Here is a 24,293-nt window from a genome sequence, read left to right on the forward strand (position 1 = left end):
TGCAGAGCCCCTCCGTGGGGATCCTGCCAGAAGGTGGAAACTGGAGGAACTTCGGATCTGCCCGTCTCTCCTATGACTATCTTCATTTGAACCCTTCCCTTTTCTACAGAAGGTATTTCAGTGAAGAGAAAGGAGAACCCCTAAGCTGATGCAACTCCAAGCATTTCTCATCTTACGCTGGGCATGACCTCGGCTCCCGCTCCTGTCTCACCCTCGTTAAGCTCAGCACTGGATAAAACATGTGCTCGGTCTCAGCCCACTGGTTCCCTGTCTTACTTCTTGGAAACCTCCTCAGGACCCAGCGCCTACTCAGCAGATTTCGGATCTCAGCTCATCAGTCCTGGATTGTTTCCCTGCCAAGGTAAAGTCTTCCCTCCTTTCCTCATAACTCTCCACTTCCCATAAAATAACAGATCATAACACTATAAAAACCAGGCAGAGAAGCCTGAGGCCGAGAGGCTGAGACAAACCCGGAAGCTCCCACGGTTTTAGGAAGTGCAGAGAACATCCTTTTGACGCGGCTGGTCTCCATGCAGGTTAAAGGCAGGGTCACCCCAGCCCTGGGATTTCAGCGCCCAACATCGGCTTGCTGGGTGGGCCTCAAGGACTCCAGTCACCTGTTTAGCACCAGCCCACGGACATTCCTTTCCTCCCTCGCCCACCACCCCCTTCCTTCCACCCACGGAACCTCTCCCGCCTGATCCATTGCCGAAGCCTCTGGAAGTTCTCCCCACCTTTAGTCATCCCCATCCATCCACCCTCAGCCCCAGAGAAATATTGTTCTTGCGGGAACTGAGACCTCAGAGGGCGGCTATGTGACAAGAGACTGAATAGTCAGGTGACATTTTTCAATAAAGAAGAGATGAAAGCAACACCTGTCTTAAAGGATGGGGTGAGCTAAGAGGAGAGGATTCTACAGAGTTCGTTCAGGATGGACAGGAGAAGAGTAGGCAAGAAGCAGGAATCCCGTCTATCTGGAATTCGGTCCAGGAACATGAGAAAAGTTTAAAAAATGTTAGAAGGCGAGCTTGGGGTCATGTTTTAGAGGATCTTGAAGGTCGGGATGGGCAATTTGAGTTCAGTTCTGAAGCTGATAGAGAGAGACACTGAAGGTGTTTGATCAGCAAGGAAGGAACGTGACATAATCAGAAGTGTGCTTGAGGAAGAGAAAGCTGGTGGCTGTGGGCAGGATCACGAGTGGAAAGGAGGACCCGAGAATGGATCTCTGCAAGGATCCAGGCAAGAAGTAACGGTGATGGGAGGTGGGGGGGAGGAGGGGAAGAGGCAGCTTGGAGGAGGAATGGGGTACACTGGGACTTACCGAAGTTACTTATTCATGAGGAGAGAGAAGGAGGGCCAGTGGCTTCGGTCCTAGAACCAGGCTTCCCAAATACCACAAGGTGCTATTTAAGGGCATGCCGACCCCGAGCCCCAAATTTACTTCCCTCTATCACTAGCCCCTAAACCCAAACTATAGAGGTTGAGGAACAAGTATTTAAAGAGACAGTCTCCTCTTCCTGGATGGTCCCCTAAGATTCCCTAGCAGTACCTGAGCTTGGCCAGCTCTTCCTTCCAAAGTGGGACACACTTGTATGGAAACCAGCCTCCTCACCAAGAGTAAAGACCAACGAGCTGGACTGACGTCTACCCATTGTGGGAACAGAGGGCTGCTGTAGGCAGCAGAGCACTCAGAAGAATTGGGTGCTGGGAAAGTCCTGGCCTCGGAGGGAGGGGATGTTGGTTCTGATTACAGAAGGGGCACTGATCCCTGTGCATTTAGGCATATCAAGGTCTCCTTCTGGACCTCAATTTCCCTCTCCATTAGATGGGGATAACACTTCGTGACGGGCAGGAAGTATGACTTCACAAGTTCCCCCAGCTGTAGGAGTCATATCTTTTGGCTGGACATTATGGGACATAGACAGCATCATGTGCACTGGCTGGGGAAGAGTTAGAAGAGAAAATGTTTCACATCTGCACCCAGCGCCAGCTGGGGCCTGAGTTACTAGGAACCCAACTCCTAGCTCAATCATTGCCTGCCTACACACAGAGTTTTCATTAAAACCCCAGCAATGGACCCAAAATTCCTAAGTCCCCAGAGCAATCAGCAACCAGACAACTTTTTTGTCCTCATGCCGGGTCCACTAGTCCTGTGTGCCTCTTGCCATCAAAATCTCATCTCCAAATGCCAATCAAGAATGACCCCTGAAACTCCAACCAAGTATAGGCGCACACAGTAAGCTGGAATACAAATGACTAAGATGTCACTATTTGTGTGGAAACTCAGGAGACCCTTGGCACCAGGCAAGTCTCGGGCTGAAGGTGGGAAATGGTAATAGGCAGGGCGTGGTGAGGTGGGCTCCACACGCCCAACCCAAGTAGAATTTGCTCCCACTCCCTTTATAAAACCATGGCTCTTCATTCTGAAGTAGTCCGCAGTTCATTGGTCCTCCAACTCCTGTCCGTGAACTTGCAAACTCAAAGTCTTGGAGTCAGTGGGGCCTCTGATAGAGCGTAGTGCCCCCCAGGGACCAGGAACCAAATATAGATGTGAGACATAAACGTGAGCATTGCAACCTCGGCTTTTCCTCAAGCTGTGCCTCTGCACTAAATTGCCAGGTGAGCGTGTGCAAATCATTTTCCTTCCATGAGACTCAGGTTATCCATCCATTCATATGCTTTTGCACCAGACTGATGACTTCCAAGTTGGCTATGAATCAAAATCACCAGGACTACTTCTACAAACGCAGATTCCCAGGCTTCCTTGCAAGATGTTGAGTCAGGGTGTTGATTTTGGAAAAGTGTCCCTTTCAGGTTTTTAATCAGTTTCCCTGGGGACCTGAGGCACAGCCCGGTCTGGGACCAGGGACTGGATGCTCTCTGAGGTTCCTCTGTGCTCTCACGTGTGGTTCTGCCCCCTCTGTTTGGAACTTGCATGACAGTCTTTGTCGTGACCTGCCTAACTCTTACATTCTCCACTGCTCATCTCATTGTGGCTCACCACGGACTAGCTATGACCTGTCGGAAAGTACTCGATCCCTTTCTTTTAATGTCCCTTTCCATTGTTTCTACGATTTGGTGATCGCTGAATGAATCTGGGGCTGTAAAACGTAGCCAGGACTTGTGATTCCTGGCATATTCTTTCACCGGACCCTGATATTCCTTGGAATCACTTAAGAAGATGGAGACCAGCTGCCCTTGCAGGAGACTCATTTCTTTCCCAATGCTAACTTATCCCTGTCCGCTACTCATTTATTGTTTAGATCAGCCTCACCATTCACAGGCTCCTAAATTACAAGCACTTTGCTGTATATTCGGGTGTATAAAGCACCCGAATGCTTTAGCTGGCGGCTAACTAGGAAGCCCGCAAGGAGGGGAGAGAGAGAGAAAGCAGAAAGACTGCCTCCCTGGGGAAGGAACAGAACAGCTACAGAATCTGGGCAGTCTCAAGTTTCGTTTTAGCTTTTCACAGTGAGATTTCCCAAACCCAGATAAAAACCAAAACCACAGGAGGGAAATTGTGAAATCATAAGGACTGCTGACTGAAGTTTTGAATTCCCTGCAGAACTTAGACATGGTTCCTCTCAGTGGCATACCTGGGATCTATCTCCCCTTCCTTCTGGGGCCCAGAACATTCTACACCTCTGGTTTGTGTGAGGATGCAGGACCTCATTCTCTCCTGTATTCAGGATACTCTTTTTATGTCATTGTCTACAACAGAGGCCTTTCTGAAGTTCCATCTCTGCCACATTTCTTCATCAGGAAACATGAAAACAGCTAAGTGAACTCTTCTGTTCAAGAGTCCACATCCCAGGTCCTTTACTAGCATCTTCTGATCACTACACCCCCTCATTATTAATATCCATAACAGCTAACTTATTAAACACCATATGCTAACAGCTCACTGTCAATGCCCTTTTCCTGTGTTGACTGGTCTAATTCACATTCGTTTTACGGAGAGGGACCCTGAGGTAAAGCGAGCTGAAACAAGCATCCAAGCATCCAAATCCTGGCAGTCTGGCTCTAGAGCTCATGATCTCAACTACCATCCTGCTCCTAGAGCGAAGCAGCAAGCAGCTCTTCCCAGACAATTTCTAACACCCGAATGCCCTAAATATTTAAAGAAGATAATCGTGGAAGAATACAATAGAGGAGAGCAGAGGTATCTCTTGGCCCAGCAATGGCCCATATGTCACAAAACTGGGGTCATCCCTCACCCTGTGCCCATGGAAGACCTCAGTAGAGAACCACATCCCTGTTTCTCATAGCCCCAGGTAAGGCCTCACTACCTTTCCAACTATCCTCTTGGGGAGACACACTGTAATCGATGCGTCACCCTTGATCTTGTGTATTCCCACATTTATAGATGAGGCAGAGGGATTCAACAGAATCTGGCTGGGTTATGTAGCTATTTGGCAGGTAAGCCAGGATTAGACCCGCTTCCCAAGAATCCCTTGCATCTCCTAACCCACTTGTCATAATGGACTTTTACTCTTATTTCTATTTTTGCTTCCAGATGCACTTTTTCTATCAAGCCACATCGCTGGAGAATAAAAACATCCTGGGCTTATTCAGTGGGACAGTGGCGTTGCGTGATTCTGAAATCACGCTGGACTATGTGTCTCGGTGTTATATGATGCAATTGGTGGGGCAGTCCCTAAAGTTTAAAAAAGCTTCCATCCTGGAAGAGCTTCAGTTCCTTCTTCTTGCTAGAGGAAATCCTGAGCTCAGGGATTATTTCAAGTTCTGTAACTTAGGTATTGTTACGAGATGATTCTGTATTTGCAGCAAAAGGAATATACCATGGCCAGAAGTTTTAAAATCTCTCATAAATAAATAAGAAAAATAATTGAACTCCTAAGCTAAGGAGATTATCAGATAATTGACAAGACAAAAACACAAAATGTTGAAACTGCACATGAAAATACCAACCAATACCTAAGAATTTAAACAAGCGCATACCGGAATGTTTGTGTGTGTGTGTTTTTTTTTAACTTACTTTTTAGTTGAGAACATACTTTCCTTCAATACAGCTCAATAAATACAGTCATATTTATTGCTAATACAGTCATTAGCACAGTTACCTGGCATTTACATAAAAGTCAGTTGTTGGAGAGGGGTGCAAAAATAACATAGCATACTTGATTTAGAAGGCTATGGGGTGCACTAAATAGTACGAAACTATTTAGATTCACCTCTCTTTCTCAAGTTAAAACTAAAAAAAAGTTTTTTTTTAAGGGGACGACTTGAAATGTGAAGTATTAGGAATTGTTTAATCTAGGACTATCACACAGAATAGTCACTCTTTACCATGCTTACTGGTTAGTAAACTGATGTGGAAGACGTGGAACATGCAGTGGTGACTGGAGAAATCCACTGATATTTCCAGTTCTTGTTCTTCTGTCACGTGGTAGGATGCTACTTCCATGCCACCTTGAAGACAGACAAGCTCTGTGACCCACTTTGATCAATAAAACACAAGCCGAAGTAACATGTGTCACTCCAGCCAGCGGCCTTTAAGAGGTTATAAGAATCTATGAAAATCTCCATGTCTCTTTGACCTGCCACAGGGACCAGAGATATTCCCGATGATAAAGACTCCAACAGCCCAAGTGAGGAAAGACAAGAGCAGAACCAGAACCCTCCGCTCCGTTCTTGGTAAGGAAACCATTGGAATCTGGATAAGAGGCACCTCATGCTGTGCCGCGCTGTGTGACACGCTGGGTGACACTGTTCCATGGCCACCAGTGGACATCGGGTAGGGGGAGGGAGTGCCTAGAATCCACACTACCAAACCAGCCAGGAGCCCAGGACCACGGCAAATGCCCGCTACATAACCAGCAGAGCAGATTCTCCCCACATCCCAGTGGCGCCCCCCCAAAGCCCCAGGAGCAACTGAACAGCTCGTTGCCATCAAGACAACATCCTGGCTCTCATAATAGCAGGGACTTGGGCTCACAGTCAATTGAACATGCCTGCTGACCTCTCCTCCTCATTCTCAGCCCTGGTCCCCAAACATTCAAGAGTGTATCTTAAAATCCCCGTTGATGCCGTGGAGTCATAAAGGCCAAGAATAGACATACTGGATAGTCTGTTAAGTCTCAGAAGATCCTCTGTGCCGGGAAACTATTAGAGATGGAGTAGGGAATGACGATGTGCTGAGCCACAGGTCCCCAAGCCCAAACAGAACCTGTTCATGCTCTTCTTGTTATGACATATCAAGTAACCCTCCTTGAAATCATTTACATTCCAGAGGGGACTACAATCACTTATCCTTGCAACATGAACTTATGGACGCAAAACATTGGAGAGGCTGGGACTTCTGTGAGAATGAAAACCCTGCCCGAACCAGGGACCACACAAGGAGGCCCGATGCATAACTGGGCACGTGGACTGCATCTGTGGGTTCTGGTTTCAAGTCTTTACTAACTCGTCCAAGTGACTCTGGGTGAATTATGTTCCCACCCTGTGCCTCAGTTTTCATATCTGTAAGTGAGGCATTTGAACGAGGTTAATGGCTCCCAAACTGGGAGCATGGTTAAAAATCCCCCGGACGACTTCAAACACAGAAAATGCGCAGCACCATCTCCACAGCTTCTGAGTCATCCTGTCGGAGTGGGTGGAGGCATAGCTTATTGATATTGCCCAGGGCATCCTGATGCTACAGGCGCATCAGGGATCAAAGCATGGAACAATCTGGGGTGTCCGTGTTGTCGTTTTCTGCCTGCTTCTTGTCTTCTAACTTGGAATTGCATAATGCTTTGGTTCTGAAACACCCACTCACCAGCTCTCCACTACCGATGACAAATCGTTTTGCCTCTCTAATTTTTTTCTCTCATTTGTAAAGGGAAAGGGTTAAATAAATTAATTGCAAATGTCTCTTCCAATGCAGCCTGTGATTTTCCAATGCAGCCATTGAGGATGCTTGGGACAGAGCTGAAAAACAAAAGCAAGTATCCATATCCCTTGCATGCTCTCCCACCTCAGCACATTCCTTGAAAACCACTGTAAGAGGGACTCCAGGTCTAGTTCCACAGCAGGGTACCCATTTCCTGCCTTCCATTTACACATAGTTGTGTCTGACCTCCAGCTCCCCTTCGCAGACATTGAGCCATAGGCGAGTTGTCAAAACTACTTTAGAAAACAGCTCATTGGGAAGACACCAAAGAGAAAAGAGAGAGAAAAAGCAGAATGACCACTTCCTTGAACAACACAGCCAGGCGCCTGGCCTAAAGTTTCGTTTTAACGTTTTCTGTCAGGATTTCTTGAATTCAGTTTTTAAAAAAAACTGGAGAGGGAAATTGCGTAATCAACGTGACTTAACAACTGAGATCTCTGAGCTCCTTGCAGAAGTATCACAGAATTGTACACCTGAAACCTATGTAACTTTACTAACAATTGTCACCCCAATAAACATTAATTAAAAAAAAAAAAAAAACAACTAGGACCCTGGTGCCCCTTGGCATGTCCTCATTGGGATCTCACCCCATTCCTTCTGAGGCCCCACAACATTCTACTCTTCCTGGCAGGATCCCAGCACCTCCATTCTTTTCTGTTTCTGAGACACTCTTTGTCTTTCTTCATCTACACACAGACATTCCCGGAAGTCTATCCCTACCACATATCTTCGCTTGGAAGCAGTTTTCGGGAGAACTTTTACAAGAGACCAAGAACTATACGCTGGGTCTCTTCCTAGTGCTAGTTCGAGACAGCATACCCACCTTATGGATAACAGCTAGCTTATTGATCACTTACCATATGCTACTTACTCTGCAAAGCAAGTTATCAGTACCGGATGGTATTTGCAATAAACCCCATTTCCACATTCAAGAAGTAAAGAATAGGTAAGGAATTTGAAGTGTGAAGAAGTTCCATAACTTGTGCCTTCTCTGACATAAATATTAACTTGTGTTCCCAGTATCCAAATTCAGGCTTTCAACGACCATGATATTCTGGTCTCCTCGGGCTGACAGTTAAGAACACGTCGCTGCCCCTTCCTGCCATCCTAGCCTCTCTGGTCACTGATTAGATCTTTTGCAGGATCTAAATCATAGATGAATAAAGTTACAGAAGAGCTTAAATGTTATTTAACCCAGAAATATTACAGTAACTATAACACGTAGGTTGTACCACCTCTTATTACTGTACCGATGGCAGATATCACTAATAAATCACAGCGTTGCGTTCCATAACCTAAGGTAAGACCTCACGTTGCTTTGTTTTTTCCAACAAAACTTCCTAGTCATCGGTCATTAATTCTACATATTAGAATGGCTAAAACCCAAAACACCGATAATAGCAAATGCTGGCGACGATGTGGAGCCACAGGAATTCTCATTCATTTCTGGTGGGAATGCAAAATGGCACAGTCATTTGGAAGTCCATTTGGCAACTTCTTACGAAGCTCAACATAGTCTTACTACATGATCCAGCAATCACACCCTTAGGTATTTACCCAAACGAGTTGAAAACCTATGTCCACACAAAAGCCTGCACGTGAATGTTTACAGCAGCTTTATTTGTAATTGCCCCAAACTGCAAACAACTAAGATATCCCTTAATAGATGAATGGATAAACAAACTGTGGTACATAGAGTAGAATATTATTCAGCAATAAAAAATAAAATGAGCTATCAAACCATGAAAAGACATGGAGGAAACTTAAACGCATATCTTCCAATGAAAGAAGCCAGTCTGGAAATGCTACATACTGTATAATTCCATCTATATGACATTCTGTGAAGGCAAACCTATAGAGACAAGTGAAAAGATGAGTAGCATCCCAAGATTTGGTGGGGAGGGAAGAAAGGATGAATAATTGGAACACAGGAGATTTTTAGGGCAGTAAACGGTCTAGATGATACAGTAATGGTGGTAGACACACGAGGAGAGGGGAGCAGATAAGGTCAGTGGTTTGCAAACCTAGTTTCTTCCCTTTATGCCCCCATCCCCTGCCCCACTGTGTGAGAATGAAGAGAGTTGGGAGACCATTCTCAAACAGACCTGTTCTATCTGAATCTGCATAAAATATTGGGCTTCTCCATACGATTTCACTTGGAAAGAAACTTGAGTGTCTCAATAAACTATTTGGAAAACACCACCTTATAAGAACAGCATGTGCTGTCCAGTTCTTATGCTCCGTGACATAAAATTCCAGGGCACTACGACCTGACGACACCTGATTCTACCATTCTGCCAAGGTTCTATCAAACTACCTGTGTGGGTTTCAAAGGAGCCTGACAAGTTTAGGATGTCAGGGACCTGAGTCTGATAGAGAGTACAGGTAAAGCCCTATCTCAGGCCTCCGGGGCGCTGGGGAGGGTCAAGCCTTTGATTCTTCACTCCACTATGACCGCAGCTTTCATTCTTCCTTTCTGGCAGATCATTTCCCATTTCAAAGAAACAATAGCCCTTAATAGCCTAACGAGGTCACTTCTTGCACTCCGCTGGGCACAGCCACATACACTTCCACCTCTCCACCTCATAGTCTAAGCAAATAATAGAAAATGACACAGCTTCCTCCTCTCGGTGTTTGGAAATCACTCTCAGGATCTGGTGCCTACTCAGCACGTTCAGAGTCTTACTTCATCCTTTGTTGATAACCCTGCCCATGCTCTCTGCACCCTATAAAAGGCAGGCAGAACAGCCAGAGCAGTCAGAGAGCAGAAAGGTGCTGGCCAATCTAGAAACCTCCAACTCCCGCTGAAGCTCACGTCCTCAGCCTCCAGCATGAAGGTCTCCGCTGCCCTTCTGTGTCTGCTGCTCACAGCAGCCACCCTCAGCATCCAGGTGCTGGCTCAGCCAGGTAAGCTCCCTCTCTTCCTAAGGCTCGACATTTTGATGATTGCGGGTACTAACATCCCAGCGTGAGTTACCCCTTGCTTGCTGCATAGCCTCTATGACAAAGATGGAGAAAAGGAAACCAAGAGGGGAAATGAGAAGAGCCATCACGTCCCAGCTAGACAGAGGCAGAGTCTTAGTATTATTAATAGATGCGCAGGCCACTGTGGCCAGTCCCCACGACCTTTCCTCATCTCAGCTTTGGGACAGTAAATACAGCCAGGACCCCAACAACCCTCACGTTGTTTGGGAGAAGGGCACAGAAAGAAGGACCATATCTCATTGTGAATGTGAAGGACATTTCAGGAACTAGTAATTTAGGGAAAGAAACTATTACTTGAGGTTTCAAATGTTGGATTATGGTCAGTGTCGGTTTCAAAACAGTTGCTGTGTCGGGAGTTTAAGGACCGAGAAACATCTCAGCATGTGACGTTCTGGCTCTAAAGCCATGGGGACAAGTCACTGGGAAGCAAGTTCTGAGAACGTATCTTCTCAGTGTCAGAAATTTTGGACCAGAAGACCCTTCTAATGACACTACAGGATTAGACTTGTTACTCAAGATTTCTCCTTCCCCAGTCAATAATGAGGGGCCCCATAGTTCAATAGAGGAAACTGACCCACAGTTTATCTGTGGGAACTGGACTAAGGCACTGATCTTGGGCGTGATGGACCCGAGTTAGAACTCAAGTATTTGCTTTTTGTCTCCTACCTTCTCCTCCTTCCCTTACAAATGCATGTTACAGCACTTCCTAACTGTCTTATTCTTTGGAAAATGTTTTTTCAGATTCAGTGTCCATCCCAATCACCTGCTGCTTCACTGTGGTCAATCAGAAGGTTCACATCCAGAAGCTGAAGAGCTACACAAGAGTCACCAACACCCGGTGTCCTCAGGAAGCTGTGATGTGAGTGAACCATGCCCTGGAGCCCTCAACCAAAAGTTCTGAGTTCTATCCAAGGGAAAGACGTCAGGATTCACGTCCAAATGAGTCAGATAAATATACCATCTAATCCAAAGGGGCCTTTTCCCCCATAGAGAACCTCAGCCTATAAGAAAGAATCCATAGTCCCTCCAGGCTCCCCTGCTAGAAACTTGGTCAGATCATCTACGTTCCTTCAGCCAGGTGCCTGAAGGGCGTCCCCCCACCAAGGACAGCAAGAGTGAGCTTCCTTTTGAGGCCACTTCCTCCCATCCTTCCCCTTCCTTTGGTCCCGATCCAGGCCCCTCCCCCAAGGAGCAAGGACAGATCAGGTTTGGGGGCCAATGGGCTCGTGCTCCTGGGCAAAACCCTCAAGGTGCTCCATCTAATTGCTCTCTCTCCTGCACAGCTTCGTGACCAAACTGGACAGGCAGATCTGTGCTGACCCCAGGCAGAAATGGGTCCAGAGTTCCATGAAGCACCTGGACCAAAAATCCAAAACCCGGAAGCCTTGAACATATGCTGAGAGACAGTCAGAGCCTGAAGAAAACCTTATTTATTTTCCCTCAACCTTCCCCAGATGCAGAGTATTATTTTCTTATAATGTACAAAAAGAAGCACTTTGGTTTAATAATTTAAAGCTTAATATTTCTTACGTGATATCTAATTATATTTAAGTTATTGATGTTTTGACTTTACCTGCCATAAAACCTAATGAATGTGAAATGCAAAACCTGGTGTTGTGTTTCCTTTCCTGTGAGCTGAGTTCACGGCAACATGTCACTGTTCTCCCTTCTACCTGCCTGTAGTATTGTGGTCCTTTCATGGATCATCAGAGTAAAACACTTCCGTATTTACAGGAAATCAGTGTTTTTGTAAATATATGCTATGTAGTGTTGTTGTTGACATTAATGTTATTACATAACTATGGAATTTTCAAATAAAAATATATATGATTTTAAACTACCTGGTCTTACTTCTTATGGGATGACATTTAGCTGGGAGGGAGGAATGGTGCCACCGGGTGGCAATTTGTGGTATAGGGGCCATCCTCTGAGAAGTCTTTTGGACTCACCTGAGGATTGGGGTACCTGGCAGGATCAGACCAGGCTGGTCCAGCCCTTCGGCTCTAGTTCCTAACATCCCCTTCCCATTGAATCTTGATTCTCAGATCTTTTCTTACCACCTAACTTTGCCCAGTCTCTCTCGTGATCTCTTGCAACAGTCTCCAACCCTCCCCGTATCACTCCAAGTTTTCTCCATCTAATTAATTCTCCAATCCAGAGAAATACCCCAGGAGTGAAACCCAACCAAAGAGTAAAACTAGAGGTCCACTTAAGGCTTTCCACTGAAGATGAGTCTTCAACAGGACTGGTCTTGGGGATGGGTGGCCTGCGATCGGTAACGGAAAGGGTTCTTCAGAGCTGGTACAGGAGAGAGAGAAGGGGAGTGGGCCAGAGGAGGGAATCCCATTTGTCCGAGTTCTGGAAAGACAGAGGAGTTTGGGTTTTTACCAATAAAGGTTGGAGCCAGATTGTCGGGACTCTTGAGTTTCAGATTGGGAAGTCAGTGGGTAACAGGGATGCACTAAAAGTTTTGAGAGAGGGGAGAAGGAAAGTGTCACATTCAGAAGCATCAGGAAGAATACCCTGGCATCTGAGTACAGGCTAGAGCGGGGAAAGGCCTGAGAGCAGACCATCGCAATGGTGCAGAAGGGATGACAGTGTTCTGAAGCAGGGCTGTAGCAGGGTGGCGTTAGGAAGAACAGGCCCGACAGAGTGACATGCTAAATGTTGTAGAAGGAGGAGAATAACTGACCCAGGAAATAGACCCTTCTCTTATAATCTTGCAAAACAACAGGGTATTTAGAGGGCTGGCACGCTTGAGACACAAAATGAATTTATCTCCATGACTCTATCCCCCGCCCCAATTCCAAGAACTGGAAAGCCTCCATTTGAAGCCATGAGACTTCCTTTCCCTAATAGCCTTTTAAGATCAAAATTCCCTTGTATGTCATAAACACAGCTGGCTCCTCTTTCAGACACGAGGCCCACTACACTGAGGCACAAGGACCAGACGCCTCACTAAGGAAAGGAGGATTACTCTCTTGCTGACCCAGCTCCCCCGGAGCCTGTCATTGGTGATCGTGTGAAGATTCCGCCATTCCAGTGCACCTGGAAGTATGGCAAGACCAGCAACGTGGCTTCTGATCCTAGTTAGAACTGACCCTGATTCCCTGTTTCACTTAGGACAAGTCAATATCTTTCTCTGGCATCAAGATGCCCGTACATAAGTGGAGCTAGTATTGTGTCACAGGCAGGAAGTGAGGGGATTTGGCAGACAGCCTCACAAGCTCCCTCCAGCTCTAGGAGCCACATCTTTTAAACTTGGCCATGTCTGTTCACTAGTAGTGTAGGGTGAGGAAGTAAACTGCATAGAATTAAAACGTTCAAGTCAGGCAGGTGCCCCATCTCTTGGCAAATACCTGTAAGTCAGATGCATCACCTGTCTAGAGATGAGCTTTCCATTAAAGTCTGAAGTAGCACATCCAAACCCCAAGAGCCACACGGTAGCTAGTAAGTGTCAGCCTGGTAAGAGGTGCATTTCCCAGCCACAAAGACTCCATCTAATTCTAACCTCTTTCTTCCACAGTCTCAAGGTCAAGTTGTCTATAGAGAGCTGGGTCCAAGGTTTCATGAAGTACCTGAACCACAAACCCCAAAGTCCAAAGGCATGAAGGCTCACCCTAAACTGCCACCAGGGCACAGCACAAGACACAACCCATTTGTTTCCCCCAAGCTTTGCCCAGCTAGCTGCACTCTGGGATGATGCTGTTACATTTTACATCACAATGAACTCAATGACATTAAACATAATGTCCTAAGTGATAAGTCATCTTATTTAAGTTATTGATGTTTTATGTGTCCTAACTTGAATACTAGTGTTTTGAAAATCCACCTCCTTACATTAACTGGTTTATAAATGTGAGCTCTTATTCACTCCCTGGTCAACTGTGAGCAAAGAACCAGGGAGGTCACTTGAGCGGACAGCCATCGTCTTGGGCTCACCTCTGATTTCACCCTCTGTTGATAGTTTACTGCAGGCTATGACTCACTAATCTTTCAACATCTGTGTCTCCTCACTTTTTTCTGTCCACAGGCTCCTCCTGTGAGTGCCATGGCTCAGCTGGCACATTTGCCTGAGGCTCAGAAGTGTGGGGGAGGAAACACTCTAGGTGACAACCTTCCACCAAGGAAGGGTGGGGGTAGATGTTTAAAGGCTTCTGCCACCCTTCCTTCCAGTGGTTGATTCCGAGAGTCATTCTGTAGCTATCGCAGATAGTCCCAGGGTTCCCCTTGCCCAAATGCTGACTTTGATTATAGATGCTTGTGTTAGTTTCTCTTCCTTCCCCATGTCATTCTACTGCCTCCTCATTCCTGATCCCTGGAGTCACTTCCCAAATGAACTATTCTCACACAGGTCCTTGTCTCAGGCTCTGTCTTACTGATTGTTTTGTACAGTCTATATTCGTTCTCCTTCCCATGGTCAATGTCTGGATCTCAATGGGCAAGTTCCCTGGACCAGAGCCAGGGATTCAGCTGGGCATTTGGTGGTATCTTCATCAGGGCTGGGCTGGGAACAGGAGCAGAAACTTGCCAAGTGTGTTCTTTCGAGCCAGGGCTGTGGTCATACCCAGAATGCATACTTCAACTGGGGTCCAACAGGGCAGCTCACAAGTGAGGGCCAACAGGACTGAGACTGGACTAGCCACATAGCTAAGAGAATGGTGAGATAAAAAGGGATTCAGCAAATAAGTAAATCCATTGAAGATAATAAAAGCCAAGTCACTTACAGTTGAAGTTTCCATAGAAAAACAGAATGTTGGAAAGGTAGAAAAAAATCCTGTTGGTCTGTAATTGGAGGTATTGGTGTGAACTCAAGGTTTCACAGGTAGATAGATAGGTAAGGAGGTAGGTAGGCAGAGAGCTAGGTAGATAGACAGATAGATAGATTATTGATGGATAGAAATTCACACGGATCATAGGACATGCATATGGTGAGCATATATTCAACCACCAAATGCTTTTCCAAATACCAAATATTTTCCAAAGCTGTTGCACCAATTTATATTTACTCCCACCAGCAATTTTTGAGTTCTTCCACATTTGGTATTGCAACACTTCATACTGTTATTCTTTTAAAGTTATCTATTCTGATTATAATTCCAAATAATCTACAAGTTTAAACTTGTACTTATGACAAATGAGGTTGAGCATTTATTTAATGTTTGTTGAATATCTTCTTTTATGAAGTTCCAATCCATGGCTTTAGACCATTTTTTAGATTGTTTAATTTAGCTTTTTGTTCATTTTCAGATGTCTGTGTTTTCATTATGAATTACCATGTTTCCCCGAAAATAAGACCTAGCCGGACAATCAGCTCTAATGCATCTTTTGGAGCAAAAATTAATATAAGACCCAGTCTTATATAACATAAGACTGGGTATAATATAATATAATACTGGGTCTTATATTAATTTTTGCTCCAAAAGATGCATTAGAGCTGATTGTCCGGCTAGGTCTTATTTTCGGGGAAACACGGTAACAGAGGTATTTTCTATATTCAGAATAGGAATCTTTTGTCAGGTATGTGAATTGAAATATCTTCTCATAATCTGTGAGTTTCCTTTTAACTTCCTTAAAAATGCCTTTTGATGAAAATAGCTTTTTAATTTTGAGATAGTTTATTAATATGTACCTTTATGGTTAATGTTTTTGTTTTATGTTTAAGAAAACTTTGTTTAACCAGATGTCATGAAGACATTTTCTTACGTTAGCTTCCAGAGATATTATCATGATTTCTTCTTTAATCCATGAGTTATTCAGATGTACATGGTTTAATTTTCATGCTGTGGGGTATTTTCTACTAATCATTTTGTTAATTGGTTTTAATTTAATTCTAAGTGGTTAGAGAACATATTGTATATATTTTCAAACCTTTTATATTTGTTGATACTTGCTTTATAGTTCATAATATAGTCAATTTGATATATATGTATACATTCATACATACATATTTCACATTTCTCCAGAGAAACAGAACAATAAAATTTCTATTTCTATGGAATTGTCTCATGCAGTTATAGAGGCTGACAAGTACCAAGATCTGCAGAGTGAGTTGACAAGCTGAAGATCCAGGAAAGCCGATAGAATAGTTCTAGTCCAAGTTCAAAAGCCTGAGAACCAGGAGAGTGGATAGGGTATTTCCAGGCCAGCAGTCTCAAGAACCAGGAAAAGCCAATGTTTCAGTTCCAGTGTAAAGGCAGGACAAAAGCCAATGTATGAATTCCAAGGCAGTCAGGTAGAAGAATTCTCTTACTTAGGGGAAGGTCAGTCTTTTTGTTCTATTCAGGCCTTCACCTAGTTAGATGAGGCCCATCTACATTAGGTAGGAAAATCTGCTTTACTCATTCTATTAATGTGTATGTTAATCTCATCCATAAACATTCTCACAGTAACACCCAGAATAATATTTGACCAAATATCTGGGCATCCCATGGCCTGGTCAAGTTGACAAATAAAATTAACCATTTATAGATAAATAAGTATAAATAATATGTGTATTTAATTTATATATAGATATATTCATTTGATTATTTGACTGTCTGTGAAAGTAGTCAATGCAATGAAGAAAAAAGAAGGTCTTTCAAATAAACGATGTAGGAACAACCAAATATCCAGATGGAAAAAATGCATTTCTCTGCCATATCACACTATACACAAAAAAGAATTTGACATGGATTATAGACCTAAATATAAAATCTAAAACTAGGAAACACCCATAAGAAAACATAGGAGAATATCTTTATATGGTAGGAAATAAAATGATTGTTTTAGACAGAACACAGAACACAGAACCACAAAAGAAGAAAGTATAGAGTTCTGGTCAAGATAGCAGAGTAGGTAAATATTATGGTTACCTCCTCTCATGACCACATCAAAATTTCAATGAAACTACAAAACAACCATCACTGATGATCACCTGAAATCTTGCTGAACCAAATCCCTACAACTAAGGACATACAGAAGAAGCCACCTCAAGACTGGTAGGAGGGGCAGAGGTGCAGAACGGGCTGTTCCCACACTGAGTGTGACCGTGAAAAATTAGGAACGACATCTTGGCTGTGAAGGTTCCCCCTGAAGGAACAACGGGTCCCAGCGCCACGCCAGGATCCCCTGCTCAAGGTTCCAGTACCAGCGAGAGAAGTCCCCATAAATTCTGCTTGTAAAACCAGCGGAGATTGTGGCTGGGGAGACTAAGGGCAGCTGGAGTCCCAGGTGCTCCTCTTAAAGGGGCCGTGCATGGACTGACTGACTGACGGAATCACTGGCTCTGAGCTCCAGCACTGGGGCAGCAGCTGGAGAGGCGACAGGGACATACAGTGGGTGTGTGGGGGGTGCTCAGTTGTCTGGTTACAGGACAAGGGCATTAGGAGCAGCTTTGTCTCAGCTGGAGGAGTTGGAGGAAGCCATTGTTTCTTTGTTGAACCCTCTCCCTTCCTGGTGTGCAGATGCAGATGGCTGCCATATCTGAGTCTCCATCTAGTTGGCTGACACCATTCGTTGGCCACTCCCTGGTAATTCTGAGACCCCATCCCATCCAACTTTCCAACACATCGAAGCCACTTCCAGTGGCTTTTTCATACAAACTGCCAGCCTTGGCTCATACCACAGAATTTTCTAGGGTCTCTCAAGGGTTCACAGAACCCAAACAAGCAGCATCTGTCTTGAGCATGTCCCATCCCTCTGACTGAGCAGCCCTAAGCCCAGCACTAGTGGCAGCCAGCCTTGGTTCACAACTTGGCCTCTCTATGCACCACCAATCCAGTGTGAGCAGCAGCCAACTCCGGATTGCTTTGTGGCTCATGCCAGGTGGCCCTGGGCAGGCTATAGGCTGCAACTGAACTTAGCCTGCATTGGGGCCCCTTTCAAGAGGTCCCAGGCCTGACATGCCTGGCGGCCAGCTTCAGACCCATCTGGAGCATCACCTGGCCACTTCCAGGGATGACACATCCAAAGGGCATACTGGGCAGGCAACACAGCCCTGACAAAGTGAATCCTGCTCCATAGGGTCAGCCCCTGCACAACATTTCCTCCACTGTAGTCACAGCCAGTCCTCACAACAAATGAGCCTGGGGGTCAATCCCTCCCATTGATGTGCAAAGAGAAACCAAGGCTTAACTATAACAGGAGGGCAGACACAAACCACACAAGAAAGGTTGCCAGTTCGATCCCTGCAAGGGTCACTGTGAGCTGCACCCTCCTCAAAAAAAAAAAAAAAAAAAAAAAAAAAAAAAAATCGGGGGACATAATGGATAAGAAAACAAGACCCTTACACATGAGGTCTGACAATTAAGTTCACGAACTTGTTGCAACAAAGTTGCTAACCTTTTTTGGATATCGGAGGGATTATTCATTATGAAATTGTACCAACTGGACAAACAGTTAACCAAGTTTACTATTTGGAAGTGATGAAAAGGCTGTGTGAAAAAGTTAGACGACCTGAACTTTTCACCAAAACTTCATGGCTCTTGCATGCACCAGCTCACATGGCACTCTCTGTGATGGAGTTTTTAGCCAGTAAACAAATAACTGTATTAGAACACCCTACCTACTCACCTGATCTGGCCCCCAATGATTTCTTTCTTTTCGCAAAGATAAAGGAAATATTGAAAGGAAGACATTTGAATGACATTCAGGACATCAAAGGTAATACAGTGACAGCTCTGATGGCCATTCCAGCAAAAGAGTTCCAAAATTGCTTTGAAGGGTGGACTAAGCACTGGCATCAGTGAATAGCTTCCCAAGGGGAGTACTTCAAAGGTGACCATAGTGATATTCAGCAATGAGGTATGTAGCACTTTTTCTAGGATGAGTTTGCAAACTTAATTGTCTGACCTCGTATGCTGCCTACAAGAGACTCACTTCAGATAGAAAGACACACAGAATGAAACTAAAGGGGTGGAAAAAGATACCTCATGAAAAAGGAAACAAACAAACAAAAATCTGGGGTAACAATACTTATACCAGACAAAATCAACTTTAAAACAAACACTGTAACAAGAGAGAAAGAAGGACCCAGTAATCCCACTTTTGGGTATTTATCTGAAGAAACCCAAATGCTACTTCAAGGGGACATGTGCATCCATATGTTCATTGCAGCATTGTTTACAATGGCCACGATGTGGAGGCAGCCTGGGTGTCTGTCAATGGAAGAATGGATAAAGAGTAGGTGATACATATATACAATGGAACATTACCCATAAAAAATAACGAAATCTTGCCATCTGCGACAACATGGACGGAACTAGTGGATATTGTGCTAAGTGTAGGAAATCAGACAGCAAAAGAAAAGTATCATATGATTCTGCTTATAAGTGGAATCTTAAGAACAAAATAAATAAATAAACGGAACAGAAACAAACTCATAGATACAGAGAACATTTTGATGGTTGCCAGATGGGAAGGGGGTTGGGAGTGGGTGAAAAAGGGGAAGAGATTAAGAACAGAACATAATAGCTTCAAACAAATTGATAGTTACAAAATAGTCATGGGGATGTAAAGTAAAATATAAGGAATACAATCAGTAATATGGTAATAACTATGTATAGAGCCAGGTAAGTACTAGACTAGTCAGGGGGATCACTTCATAAATTATATAAATGTCTAACCACTACGCAGTACACCTGAATTTAATATAAAATAATATAAAATGTCAACTGTAATTGAAAAAATTTAAAAAGAGAGGAAAAGATAAAAGGAAATGACAGTTTCCAAGTTCCAGGTACAAAACAAATAAGTCTTGTGGCTGTAATGTACAGCATAGGGAATATAGTCAATAATATTGTGATAGTGTGGTACAGTGTCAGATGTTTGCTGGATTTATCATGGTGATCACTTCTTTAGCATAGGGAATATAAACAATAATATGGTAATAAGTATGTATAGTGCCATGTGGGTATTGTTGAATAACTATGATGTATACACCTAAAACCAATATAATATTTTATGTTAGCTATATTTTAATAAAAATTAATATATATATATATGGACTTCATCTAAATTGAAAGAATTTATTTATGAGAAGACACCATTTAGAAAGTAAAAGGACAAGCCACAGATTAAGAGAAAAATATATCATATTACACATAAAATACTTTAATCCATACTATATAAAGAATTGCTACAAATTAGTAAGAAAAAAGGAAAGAATCCAATTAGAATTGGGGAAAAAACTACCTTGAACAGATATTTCACAAAAGAATATATCAAAATACACTATAAACATATAAAAAGGAGCTCATAATAGATAGATAGATAGATAGATAGATAGATAGATAGATAGATAGATAGATAGATAGATAGATAGATAGGATTGGCAGATAGAAATAGACACATGAATCATGGAATATGATCACAATAATGCTTCTAGAAGATAACATAAGGGAAATGCAATTGAATACAACATGAAATACTACTACAAACCCACCAAAATGGTTAAAATTGAAAAGAATAATAAAGGCAAGTGTTGGTGGGAAAGTAGAGCCAATGAAGCTCTGATACACTGCTGGTGGGAAGTTTGGAAAACTGTCTAGCAGTCTCTAATGAAATTAAACATGCATATCGTATCACTCAGAAGTTACACTTCAAAGTAAATATTTACGACAAATTAATCCATAAAGACACACAGAAAAACTGAACAATGTTCATAACAACTCTGTTCACAATAGCTCCAAACTGGAAGCGTTCCCAATGTCTATCAATAGAAGAATGGATAAACAAACTGTGGTGTATTTACACAATGAAATGTTACTTAGTAATAAATACAGCAAACCACTGCTATACTTGGTTTAAAAGCATTGCACAAGACATTAAGGGCAAGACTTCAGATTCAAAAGAAAGCATACCACGTGATTCCATTTATATGAATTTGAAGACTAGGTAATCAATGGTGACAGAAGCCAAAATAGTCAGAAGTCAACATAGTGATTACCTCTAGGGAATGAAGCAGTTGACTGGGAAACGATACAAAAGAATTTTCAGGGATGATGAAAATGTCAGTCTTGATGTGAGTGGTGGCTGTGTGTATACAGATTAAAAGTTAATCAAGCTATACTTTTAAGATTTGTGAATTTTATTGTAAGTGTAATATAAGTAGATTAAAATAAATTTGAAAATGTTTTGATAGCCTGAAATCATTCATACTATTGATCCAGCAACTCAACTTCCATGTCTATGATGTAAAGAGTGATGCTGATAAAGATTTATTACATACATGACAACATTACTTAGAATCCCAGTGAAATAGACTAAATGTCCAAAAGCAAGCTTTGGTCTAGATAAATTATGGTGCTTCCATGTAATGGATAACTCTCCAGCCATTAAGAAATTAAGTTATTGAAGGATATATATGACTTTGACATAACATTAATGAATAAATCTGAGACTAACCAGTAGCTAGCAATTCCTAAAATTTTCACATGGAAAGAAAAGACTGACGTGTGTGTGTGTGTGTGTGTTTATTTCTTAATGCTGAGTGTGCAAATGGGGTATAATATCTTTATGCTTTTTAAGAAATATTTTCCAAGAATTCCAAGTCAGCATATATTATTGTTTTTAAAAATATATAAAAATGTCTACAAAACTGCTGCGTGAACAGAAAAACTTCCGTTTCTTGGTTCACAGCTCCACCATGTGCCAAATACAAGGTTTTCCTGTCTGCATTTTCTGTTTAATTATGGGAAGAGGTAGCCCCAGGCATTCATCCTGAGAGTTTCCCCAAAAGAAAGAGCAGCTGAAGCTAGAAACTGTAATAAGGACCTAAATTGGCAATAAAGCAACTGGTAAGATGCCAAGATCCCAAAGGGTGGGGAGACTGCTCTCCTCAGTTTGCCTGGGACAACCTGGTTCACCCCTGTCTGGTTTGGAAGATAAGTTATATGACAATTATCCTACAGGAGAGGGCCCCTAAGTCTTCTTAGGCCCCTCAATCATTGGTAAATATTTATTTTTTTACTGCATGCTGGTCCAGACAATGCTCAGAAAGATGACTCCATTTCCTAGGACACATTTCCTAGGACACAAGTAGTAGGACTTGCCCTGGAAAGTCATCTACTGTCCATTTGAGAGCAAGATATGGGCCCCTGTGAAATCTGTATAACCTGAGAAGGCTTCATTGTTGAGATACAATTTAAGCCAGGCTTCAGATTATTCCTGTTTGGGCCAGAGGGAAAGAGGAATGTTGCACGTGGATGGGATATTATAAGCAAAGACAGAGATAGGACAGTAGGAGGTATCAAAGAAGAAGCAAAGCAGTCTTGCAATGTTTATGGGGGAGGTGGATGGACTTTCCTCCTCTTGTAACAATGGCAATATTCTCTTCCTCTGCAGGCTTATCTTTCTCTGGAGAGACCTGGTCTGAGGAGCAGAGAACTCCAGTCAGTGCTGGCTCCCTCCCGTTCTCATCAGCCGCTCCAGCAGTTGGATATCTGTTCTATAAAGTGTAAAGTTTGCCCTCTGCCAATATTCCTTAGAGACTTAAACTCTAAGTGAAATGGGATGGACAGGGAGAAGTGTAAGTCCAGTTTTGATCTGATATATATCAGGGCTTCCCAACAAGTTATTCCTTGAGCATAGACTTCAGACTTCTGAAAACCATCACACTGCATAGTGAAGATGGCAGGCACTAAGATTGCCCAGGACTCTGGTGGCAGATTGCAGGACACTTGGGTGCTAAGACTCTACAGCAACATAATGATTCTAAAATCACAGCATTCTATAGTTCTATGAGACTTCTGTTGTATAAAGTTCATTGATATGGAAAAAAGCTGGCTGAACTTCTGCCCTGGACATAACTGAGTACCAGGTATAGGACCTCTATAAGTTCCCACACAGACTAGTGGGCCAGGATGGATTTTTAGGTCTCCACAGAGTATCATTTATTTAGGGCCATTATCAAATGATACCAGAGGGAGATCCAAGATGGCGGAGTAGATAAACACTGTGCCTGCTCCCTTCCATAAAGAAACTAAAATTGCAACTGAATTATAGAACAATCAACCTGGAGAACCATCTGAAGTCTGGCTGAACAGAAATTTTATAACTAAGGATATAAAAAGAAGACTGGTAGGAGAGGCGGAGATGCAGAACTGGCTAACCCCAAATCTCCATGTGGCCGTTGAGAACCAGGAGGGTTATCTCACCTTGGGGGTTCCCCCAGAGGAGAGAGGGATCCCAGACCCACACTGGCCTCCCCAGTCCAGAGTATTGGTGCCAGGAAGAGGAGCTCCCACAACATCTGGTTGTAAAAAACTGAGGATTCCAACCATCTGACCATCCAGGCGGGATGGAAGGCGGTCGGAAACCCAGTGTCCTCTTAAAGAGCCAGCGCAAAGACTCTCTCATTTCCATGCACTCACCTTGAGCATCCGTGGAGGGACAATAACTCAGGAGTTGTTGGAGACATATGGAGGGAAGACTGAGTTTTGAGGCTTTGAGAGGAGGGCTGGAGGACAGTCAGCTTTTTCCCTGTGAAGCGTCTTCTTCCCAGGAAGACCGCAGGCTGGCGCGATCTTTTTGTGTTGAGCCCGCCCACTACGCTTACGGCCAAATCTCTATCTGATTGGTCTGGTAAGCTCCTCAGCTCCACCCTGCTGACTCACTGGGGCCCCGCCCCACCCAACTCCCCCAACTCTGGAGGCACTTTCTTTGCAAGTAGCCAGCCCAGCCCACATTACACTCTTTCTTGGAAAACTATCAGAGTCCAACAGACCATGGATTGGCGAAACTGGCCTCGGTGTGCTCTGAGTCTTTTGCCAAGTAGCTTCAGGCTCACCACTGGCACCAAATCAGAATTTACGTTAACCTGGTAACCACAACTCTTCCCACTCTACTGACTCCCTGAGATCCTGCTTCACCCAACTTGCACACGACACAAGGCTTTATCAGTGGTGGAACCTTAAGGAGCTGGCAGGTGGCAGCAGGCCTTGCAGCGTCCTGGCTTTTTGCAGAGCTACCCCAGGCCCGGTACTGGTCGCAGACATCCTCGGTTGGCAGCGAGGCCACTCCCACATGCCTCCAGGGTTAGCACAGGCAATGAACAATCACAGATCACTTTGTAGCTCTTACTAGGTAGTCCCTGGACGGTCACAGGTAGTAGGTGACCTGGGCCTGCACCAGAGCCCCTAGCAAGAGGCCTCAGAACCAACATACTTGGAGGTTGGCTTCAGATCACAGCAGAGCACTGCCCAATTAGCCCCAAAGGCACCAGCGCTTGTTGTAAGGCTCTGCAGTAAGCCCCCTACACAGCAGCCTGTAAGCTATGGACATGGCCAAACCCCACAGCCAAACAGCCTGAGGGTCAATCCCACCCGCTGACATGCCAATAGCAACCAAGACACAACTATAACAGGAGAGGATACACAACCCCCACAAGGGACACTCCTGGAGAACCCAGGGCAGATGACCAGAGAAATTG

At 43.9% G+C, this 24,293-nt stretch overlaps 1 protein-coding gene across 1 annotated transcript; it reads left to right on the forward strand.

Annotated features, from left to right (window-relative positions):
• The first annotated feature begins 9,671 nt into the window (after positions 1 to 9,671).
• Positions 9,672 to 11,653, forward strand: LOC117013620 (C-C motif chemokine 8). Its single transcript, XM_033090936.1, has 3 exons — positions 9,672 to 9,805; positions 10,625 to 10,742; positions 11,167 to 11,653. Exons 1-3 carry the CDS (start codon positions 9,730 to 9,732, stop codon positions 11,270 to 11,272), a joined length of 300 nt encoding a protein of 99 aa, XP_032946827.1. The 5' UTR covers positions 9,672 to 9,729; the 3' UTR covers positions 11,273 to 11,653.
• The last annotated feature ends 12,640 nt before the right edge of the window (positions 11,654 to 24,293 follow it).

The sequence above is a fragment of the Rhinolophus ferrumequinum genome, chromosome 21, assembly GCF_004115265.2.
Source record: "Rhinolophus ferrumequinum isolate MPI-CBG mRhiFer1 chromosome 21, mRhiFer1_v1.p, whole genome shotgun sequence".
NCBI classification, from domain to species: domain Eukaryota; kingdom Metazoa; phylum Chordata; class Mammalia; order Chiroptera; family Rhinolophidae; genus Rhinolophus; species Rhinolophus ferrumequinum.

Coding starts and splice junctions, on each gene's coding strand:
- LOC117013620 (XM_033090936.1), top strand. CDS start 9,730: ATGAAGGTCTCCGCTGCCCTTCTGTGTCTGCTGCTCACAGCAGCCACC. Junction 9,806..10,624: donor CCAGGTGCTGGCTCAGCCAG/GTAAGCTCCCTC, acceptor ATGTTTTTTCAG/ATTCAGTGTCCATCCCAATC. Junction 10,743..11,166: donor TGTCCTCAGGAAGCTGTGAT/GTGAGTGAACCA, acceptor TCTCCTGCACAG/CTTCGTGACCAAACTGGACA.